The 9,850-nt window shown below is 32.3% G+C and overlaps 1 protein-coding gene across 1 annotated transcript; it reads left to right on the top strand.

The window, feature by feature from the left end:
• The first annotated feature begins 3,128 nt into the window (after window positions 1–3,128).
• Window positions 3,129–9,748, top strand: LOC140054270 (bifunctional peptidase and (3S)-lysyl hydroxylase Jmjd7-like). Its single transcript, XM_072099195.1, has 11 exons — window positions 3,129–3,314; window positions 3,705–3,973; window positions 4,369–4,576; window positions 5,733–5,796; window positions 6,358–6,480; window positions 6,864–7,006; window positions 7,390–7,563; window positions 7,941–8,070; window positions 8,267–8,326; window positions 8,600–8,686; window positions 8,829–9,748. Exons 2-11 carry the CDS (start codon window positions 3,709–3,711, stop codon window positions 8,889–8,891), a joined length of 1,317 nt encoding a protein of 438 aa, XP_071955296.1. The 5' UTR covers window positions 3,129–3,314; window positions 3,705–3,708; the 3' UTR covers window positions 8,892–9,748.
• Window positions 9,749–9,850: the final 102 nt, after the last annotated feature.

The following is a 9,850-nucleotide window of genomic DNA, read 5'->3' as shown; positions in this document are numbered from 1 at the left end:
AGGAGGGCGTCACATCCGCAACGTAAAATTTGGAGGCATATTCAGAACGTCATTCTGACGATGGAGCATTCTCTACTTCTCTACGGAGCGCCATTTATGCCTTTATTTACTTCAGAAATAGAAATAGTACTACGGTAACTGGTCCAGTCACTGAATTTTAATATATTTTTGTATGTCAGTTGAGCACAGTGGTATATAGAAATAAAGTTACTAAATTTTAATAAATTTAAGAAAAAAAATCATTTGTTGATATTGCGGTACACCACGTATATTAGTTCTGAAAAGAACTATTGAGTTTCTCGACGTTTCGATTAATATGCTTTGATCGTACTCAGGAATAATATCCTTTGTGTTCCTCTTAGCAGAGTAAAAAGTTAAAATGTTGATTTTGTTAATTTTTACATTAGAAGATTGTTCAAATCATGTAAATAAAACATTTTCCGGCCGGGAACCTATCAGCTCTCCTCTTTTAGTTTGCAAAAGTAATCTCGAAAAGAACTCCATGTGGAAAAGAAGCCCATCCAAGAGTACTAAAAATGAAGGAGCGCATGATCTTCTTTTCGATGTTTTATGGCAGTCTATTTAATAAAAAATAATGCCATGCAACTTTGTTTCTGATTTTAAAAAAAGGTCCACTTGTTTAGGCCTGACATTTACAACCCTCAAAATATCTCTCTTTCAAAATAAAAGAAAAACAATATTCATTATTTTATTTATTTATTTATTTTTTTTTTTTTAATTTATTTTTTTTTAGTAAAAAAAAAATATCCGTAGAGGTTTGAACCCAATCTACTAGAGCTGAGAGCACCCAAAGCTGAGCATTACCCGTTAGGCCACAAAGTAGTACATGACTGAACAGCTGATAATAGTCTATTTATACGTGTATTACGTAATTCATCATTTCATCATAAATATCACATTAACCTTGTTAAAACCAAAATGATCAGTTAGCTCAGTCGCCAACACGTATGTTGTGGGTTCGATTCCCACGCTGGTCGGTGGAATAGAGTTAAAGGCATGCGGCCACTGTGTTTGGGGTTCACAGATTATACGTCCCCCTTTCCACCACACATCATGAGGCGACAACATCAATGCATCTGGTGATGTGCTGGAAACGACCCCAAAAGGCTGTGGCATGGCCTGGTGCTGAGGCAGGGAGAGCACATTTAACATCTTTTTTTTTATTCAATTTTTTTTTCAACCTGTATTCGATCTCGTAAATTTCATGTTTGCCGCCCTCAATTTTAAAAGAAATTGAATTTTATATTTTCATCTCAGGTGTACGAAACGGTTTGGAATGTCGTGCGTTGTTATGCAATATGGTTCTGCAGGTGTAGTGGGGAAGATGGCATTGTTAGTCATTCGCGGTCAACTTAATATTTAATGTCATATTTTAATGAATAGGTGCACTCTTCGGTGATCTTAGATTGAAACGCAAATTATTAAAATCATTGATATGACTTGAAACTAATTTTTATGGAGTAACCTATATACCTGGAAGTTTGAAATATTATGTTTGAAGTATTTTCAGAAGTATCTCGATGTTTTTGACTATTTGTGCTCTACCTACCACTGGCGTCAAATTGGTTCCACTTGAGCACGGTGTATTAACATACGAAAGATTGAATCTTAAAGCTGAGGTACAGGCATGAATTTTAAATATAATATTTGGTTAATTGTACATAAATCAAATATTTGTAACAGAAATCAAGACGAAAAAACATGAATTTCCCTTAACATGGCCAAATACAAAATTTTGCAAAATTCTTCCATAAAAACCAGGAAGACCTTTTTTCAGTAGTTAGGTAGTTAACCTAATGTAATAACATGTCTGGTGACTCCCTAGAAGGTGAAAAAAGAGGGTGGATATACGGTGGATAATTTTTGCTAAAGCATGAAAATAAAAATTTGAAGTTGAATAAAAGTTCCAGAAATGTAATTTTCAAGTTATATTACATACTTAGTCATCTGATAAAATTTTTTACCACACTGTTTATTTTTCGTAGCTTTTTAAAATGCCTCTCTATTTACAAAATTTGTGTACAAAAGAATAGAGATTTTACTGTGTAATTTGAACTATCCCCCCACTGATAAGACAGTGCTTATTTTCAACAAGCTCGTGTAACACAAATAAAATCCCAATTATGAAACATAGGGGAAACTATAGATCGATAATTATTTGGAATGTATGATCAATAGAAATTTTTTGCCCGTACCTCATGGCCTTTTAAGTGACTTTATTTCTATTTTATATCACTGTGCTCCACTGGGGCCAAATTGGGTCCACTTGAGCACAATGTAATAACATACGAAAAGATATTAAAATGTAGTGACTTTATTTCTATTTTATATCACTGTGATCCACTGGCGCCAAATTGGATCCACTTGAGCACAGTGTATTAACATACGAAAAGATATTAACATTCAGTGACTTATTTCTATTTTATATCACTGTGCTCCACTGGGGCCAAATTGGGTCCACTTGAGCACAATGTTAACATACGAAAAGATATTAAAATGTAGTGACTTTTATTTCTATTTTATATCACTGTGATCCACTGGCGCCAAATTGGGTCCACTTGAGCACAATGTAATAACATACGAAAAGATATTAAAATGTAGTGACTTTATTTCTATTTTATATCACTGTGATCCACTGGCGCCAAATTGGATCCACTTGAGCACAGTGTATTAACACACGAAAAGATATTAACATTCAGTGACTTATTTCTATTTTATATCACTGTGCTCCACTGGGGCCAAATTGGGTCCACTTGAGCACAATGTTAACATACGAAAAGATATTAAAATGTGTAGTGACTTTTATTTCTATTTTATATCACTGTGATCCACTGGCGCCAAATTGGATCCACTTGAGCACAGTGTATTAACTTACGAAACGATATTAAAATGTTATATCACTCTGTGCTACCCTGGTGCTAAATCGGGTGCCACTTGATCAGTTACCATAGTTATTTCTATTATTGAAGTTAATAAAGGCATAAATGGCGCTCCGTATAGACGTAGAGGATGCTCCAGTCGCCAGAATGACGCTCTGAATATACCTCAAATTTGATATGCATGAGTGAACAAGAAAGAACACAATACATTTTGATTGATGTGGTTGATATTCTGCATAAAAAAAGCAGACGATTAAATTAGATAAAATACTGTTGAATTATTATTATAAAGTAAATTATATTCATGCTGCCAAACTGAACTGCATAATTACATAGGAAGGAGGAAGAGAATATACGAGATACAATAATACTAGAGTCTGAGATTAATCTTTCATTCTCATCACTATCTATCAAGTAAGTATAGTAGTAGTAGGTTTATTAGTAAGTAGGCTAACGTGTAAGGGCTGTCAGTGATTGAGTGGATCTCAGTCACCACCATACTGTAACATCAAAATGAAAGAAAACTCATTTACTGAAAACTGGTGCTAACATTTCTATCCTTGTTGTCCAATGAACCAGCAGGAAATGATGAGAAGAAAGAAGGACATTTTTAGGCCAGTCATCACCAGGTACCAGGGCCATGACAATACATACGATAAGATAATGTTGACACGGCCATGTGTTGACACAATGTTGTACCATATGTTTAACATCTCAAATTTTGTTGGGGATCTTTTTTCTTTTTTTTTTAATTTTAGCTTTGTCACACATCCTTTACAATGTACATATTTCTTTTTTCTTTAGATTCATGATTAAAATGCTGCTGCTGCATACTGCCATCATCAATATTTCTCTCATTTGCATATTCATTTCCATATTCACCTGTGAATGTTGTTCTCAAGAATCGCATGAACAGACAGGTTCGAAAAATGATTTGGCAGGACCAGCAGGTCACCTAAAACCTTTGGGGTCAGCAAAAGACAAGCTACCAATAGATGTCGTGCATCAATACTTGTCACCGATTGATTTCTTTGCTAATTACGTTTACGCTTCCAAACCAGTCGTTTTTAAAGGTAAAAGTATTGTTTTGTTTCTTTATATGAGATTTTTAGATAAATTAATAAATGTATATTGACTTTTTTATAAATAATAAAGTTAATTCTATTAAATTGCCAAGAATTTTCCTAATCCTAAAATTATCATTCCTTATAAACCCAATTAATCTTCTCTCACACCTGGCTCTCCTTTTAGTAATCTTGTGTGTTTTGCCATTTTTTTTGCTATACTGAATCTTATTTAGTGAAGTTATATATTTTAATATTGTTGTAAAACTTACAGTCAATTTGGCCTTTGGCCATGATCTGTAATTTTATTTATGTGTTTTTTTTTATAATAATAAAGTGAAAATAGTAATATTTGAGCCCAAAATGTTATCTATCAGCATTAATAAAAATACAAACAATTTCAGGTGTTGCTAAAACAGCGAATGCATTCCAGTATTGGACAGATAACTACCTAGCTGATTTACCAGATTCATTGTCAACCATTGTAGATGTTGAATATAACAAGAAAGAAAATAGATTAGATCCATCAATGGATATGTCTCTAACAGAGTTTTTTAACAGATACAAAAATGAAGATATCTATTTAGTCACGGACGTGCCAACACATTTAAGGTAGAGTTGAATATTAGATTAACTTAGGCCGCTCTTTGCAAGATTCTACAACCCTCTATACACACCCCTCTCTATATAAGTAATTGTTATATATATTTTAATCTTATGTATTTATATTTGAGTCTTAAGTCATCCTGTAATTGGCGATATCGCTGCTGGATGTATGTGAAATATATAAAATAAACCCCCTCTACACCCCTCTCTAATACCCCTCTCTAATACCCCTCTACACCCCTCTCTAATACCCCTCTCCAATACCCCTCTCTAATACCCCTCTCTACACCCCTCTCTAATACCCCTCTCCAATACCCCCCTCTACACCCCTCTCCAATACTCCTTTCTAATACCCCTCTCCAATACCCCTCTCTAATACCCCTCTCCAATACCCCTCTCTAATACCCCTCTCCAATACCCCTCTCTAATACCCCTCTCCAATACCCCTCTCTAATACCCCTCTCCAATACCCCTCTCTAATACCCCTCTCTAATACCCCTCTCCAATACCTCTCTCTAATACCCCTCTCCAATACCCCTCTCTAATACCCCTCTCCAATACCCCTCTCTAATACCCCTCTCTAATACCCCCCTCTACACCCCTCTCTAATACCCCTCTCCAATACCCCTCTCTAATACCCCTCTCCAATACCCCTCTCTAATACCCCTCTCCAATACCCCTCTCTAATACCCCTCTCTAATACCCCCCTCTACACCCCTCTCTAATACCCCTCTCCAATACCCCTCTCTAATACCCCTCTCCAATACCCCTCTCTAATACCCCTCTCCAATACCCCTCTCTAATACCCCTCTCCAATACCCCTCTCTAATACCCCTCTCTAATACCCCTCTTCATTTCAAGCAATTTTCATCGAAGGCCTTAATAAATATTAGAAACTGTTAAGAAACTTCTGCTCTTTTTCAAAGATGCTATGTGTTAGGTAGTTCACTTATTCCTACCTTATCCAAGATAACATGTCACATCACTGTTCTGCTGTGTTAGGTAGTTCATTTATTCCTACCTTATCCAAGATAACATGTCACATCAAGACAAAGTCTGCAGCTCGAACCAGCACTTTTGGTTTCTAGCATTCAAGTCTACTAATCATTCTGTTGAATAATAAAGAACATAAACAGTGTGTTATTAATTTTTATCATTTTAGAAAAGATGTTCCCGTTCCAAAAAGTCTGATTTGCCAAGAGGTTCTCAAGAAATTAGTGGCTACAGTAAGTTACATTTCTCATATAAAAGATAATTTAAAAATATAAAATAATAATAAATTATGAAATTATCACTGAATTGTAGGATACAAAGTAGAAGGAAAGAGTTACTGTAACAATATGTGGATTGAGTGAAGAGGAAGGATGGGCTAAAAATAATACCATTTGATATTTTTTGTAAATTTAACATAATATAAAGAAGGCCAAAGCAAGAGGTTAAAAAGAGATGATGCAAAGATGCTTAAAATATAATTATTATAATTATTAAAAATATGATGATTTTTTACAGGGGAATTGTGGGTAGTGAAACAGGTGGGTAGTGAAAATTAAGAATTTCAATTTTACGGCCCTGGTAAAACATTATTTTTCAATTTATTGAAAAAATGACAATGCTGTGTGTATATATTTTCCTGTTGCACAATCAAAATTGTACAATCCTTAATTGAGAGAGAGATTGAGATCCATCTTAATACAAATAAATCAGATATATTAATAATAAATAATATACAATAATAAACATTTCATCTGATGTTCGTTATTCTGATTGGCCAATATTCTTTTTTTTAGGTCATGTGGATTAGCAATGGCGGAACCAAGTCAGTATTACATAACGATGACGTTGATAACATAAACTGTTTATATAGTGGCAAGAAAGAAATTATTTTTATAGATTATAAATATAGAGAAAATGCAAGTTATAGATTCGGTTTGTTGTATCATTCATTCAATCAATATATTTGTAATTATTCATCTCTTTATAATTTCATTTATTTATTTATTAATTTGTTCATTCACTCTTTCATTCGTAATTATTTCAAAATATTTATTCTTCTCTCCTCAAGCTCTGTTTACACTACCAAACTAGTTTGCCAAAAAAAAGTGTTATGTGCCTAAATATGGAAGTGATATTGTCAAATATGGTAGTGATATTGCCAAATATGGTAGTGATATGACATCATCATGTCTATATATGGGCATATCACTTTTATTTTTAGTGTAGACAAGGCTTTATTGATTTAATCATTTCCTTTATTATTTCATTTGTTCATATTTCATTCATTTTTTTTATTCAGGTAACTCTTGACAAATTTCTGGGTGGTTATTCATCGGTTGACATAGATGAGGTAGATTTACTTAAGTACCCCGGTTTGACTCAAGTTGAGTTCCATTATGCTGAGATGTCAGCAGGAGATTGCATATTTATTCCATACAAATGGTAACAATATTTAATATTCAATCGTTTTCCTTTGTTTTTTCATCTTATCATATCATTTATTTCGCCAAATTTCAAATACAGTACAAAGTAAGAAATAAAGCAGTACAAAAGGCAGGATCGCCTAAAATTTATAATAAATAAAATTAATCGTTGAGAGGCTTTCCACTTACATAAATGAATTACACAGTGACACATAAAAAGCATTTCATGTATTGTAGGGGCCCTCAAGAGACAAGCTGTTGCTTCTAACTTATGAGGGTCCCAGTTATTCTTAACTCAATAAATGTTGGATTAATTGAATTGATGAGTGGGTCGAGGGTACACCACAAGTTATTGTTTAAAATTTTAAAAAAAAGAAAAATGATTTTTATTTTTTAATTTAGGTTTCATCAAGTCAATTCATACCATAGAAATTTAGCTGTTAATCTATGGTGGGCCCATGATGCCAAAATGTTACCGACTCCTACAAACTGTGGATCACCAGATCTAGAAATGTCATTAGCTGATGTAACGTTAAAAGATGAATTAGAAGCTGATATTGAGATCCAGGATCCTGCGTAAGTAAATACATGGTCTTATTCAGACTTGATACTAGTCTCTAGTTTCTTTTAAAGCTCTGTCAACACTATCAACCTAGTTTGACAAAAAAGTATGCACAAATATGGTAGTGATATGCTCAAATATGGTAATATTATGACATCATCATGTCCATTATACAGGCGCATCACATTTTTTTGTCACATAAACTTTGATAGTGTAGACAGAGCTTTACGTAGCACAACCAATGGGTATTTCAATTTCAGCTCAAGTACAGTTATGACATGCCATATGTGCCAAAATGTTTCTTTTTACAAATATTAAGCCAAATCATTCAACAATTATTAATGCAGTAGTTTATTTAATTTAATACCATTCTTTGTTTACTTTTATACAGTAGTGACATGATTTCACTTGTCATGGCCGGTGGGCAATTTTCGCTTTCTAATTTGACGGAATATTTTAAGACCTATCCTAGTCTAACATCACTAACGTGGACTGATGAATGTGACAGGATCATTGAAAATGTAAGTATGAAGGGCCATTGATGTACTCTATTATTTAAAGTATCTTCATTATTCTTTAGTCAATTGTAAATCAACCATCATTCAACTATGTTTTGACTGCTTTAGTCAGAATGAATATTTTTTAGCCTCCAACTTGATATTTAAATTTTCCAATGAAACTTGATATCAATCATCTATGAGATTTTTTTTATTTCAGATTTTTCGTCTTATGGATAACAATAATGATGGAGTTCTTGTTAAAGAAGATATAATTGATGTGAGTTTTAGTAATTCACTGTAGTACAGTAAACTGTCCCAATACTGGACACCAGGGCTGGCCAAATATGTCTGGTTTTCTGGAAAGTCTGGTATTCAGAATGTGTTTTTAATGGTAAACATGATTTTGGGACTGTTTGTTTTCGGGTTTCAGAGAGTCCGGTATATTGGGAGAGTTGTCTGTACATGATAATCATTTAATTCATTACTATGCCTGTATTTGCATTATAATAATTTCAGATTAAATAAAGTCTTAGATTTTATTTTATTTCAGCAAATTGAAACAATAGAAGATAAAGTAGAATTTAATAGCAATGTTATTCAAGATATATTACTGATGGAAAATGGGCAAAAACTAAGGGTATGTAATGCTATGATTGTATTACAATACAACTGATATTAATATATGTTTTAATATTTAATATTTACAATTAATTTACTAAAACAAACCTCAAATAACAATTTTATAGTCTTGATTTCTATAAAATATTTGTGTTTTTTAGGAAGAACTTTTGCAATATTTAGAAAAGGAGAAAATTGATCAAACAAAGAAGGAGGAACTTTAAAAGATTTTTGTTTTTTTTAAACATTAAAAATTAAAGCACTTTTGTTTATAGTTGTTCACTCCACCTTTTGTTAATATTTTATGTTTTGTTATGTGAGATAAAGTATATTAACTGTCTGATCTGTTACCTGTTTCACCTCAACCAACTCTCTCTCCATTCTCTAGAGCTGATGCTGCCTTCCACTCCTTTTTGAATACTAAAAACCTATTTCCACTATTTTCAATCATTTATGTCTAATCTGAATAAAAAGAAGAAATATTGTAAATATTATATTGTTTGAAGGTTTGCATTGCGAAATCAAATGTTGATATAAGTTTGCGGTACACCACGTAAGTTAGTTCTGAAAAGAACTGTTGAGTTTCTCGACGTTTCGATCAATATGCTTTGATCGTCCTCACTAAACTTATATTAACATTGTAAATATAGTTGTCATGCTTAACAAAACTTATTAAATAATATCAAAACATTCCATTTAATCCATTTGGGATTTTGTATACACAAGTAATAATTTGTATTACTCTTTTGAAATAATTATTTATTATTCTTCCATTGTTTGTTATAGTGTTATAATACTGTTTTTTACTTGATGTTTTTCACCTTTATGTGACAGTATTTTTGTATATTATGTAAAGATTAATAAATTAAATTGAATTATGCTTGCTTTAACATTCCATTTGATACTGAAAGCAAGATGTTTATAATTAAATCTTGATGGTTCACAAATTTGTAATAAAATATTTCATATGTTAATCCACATAATTTATATATTGTAAGACTATTTTTTAGATAAGTTTTTTGTCATAATAGTTTTGCTCACTTTTTTTACTGTAATTTTTTATATTTAATATGGACCTCTATTTAACATAAATTTATTCCACAATATTTTTTATAATGTTTGATTATATTTTTAAGGTGTAGTTCATTGTATTTTTTCATTGTCATTTTAGATTGTTGTTTAA

This window comes from Antedon mediterranea, chromosome 7 (genome assembly GCF_964355755.1).
Source record: "Antedon mediterranea chromosome 7, ecAntMedi1.1, whole genome shotgun sequence".
Classification (NCBI taxonomy): Eukaryota; Metazoa; Echinodermata; class Crinoidea; order Comatulida; family Antedonidae; genus Antedon; species Antedon mediterranea.
The sequence above is the reverse complement of the archived record's forward strand: the minus strand, read 5'-3'. Positions and strand labels throughout refer to the sequence as shown.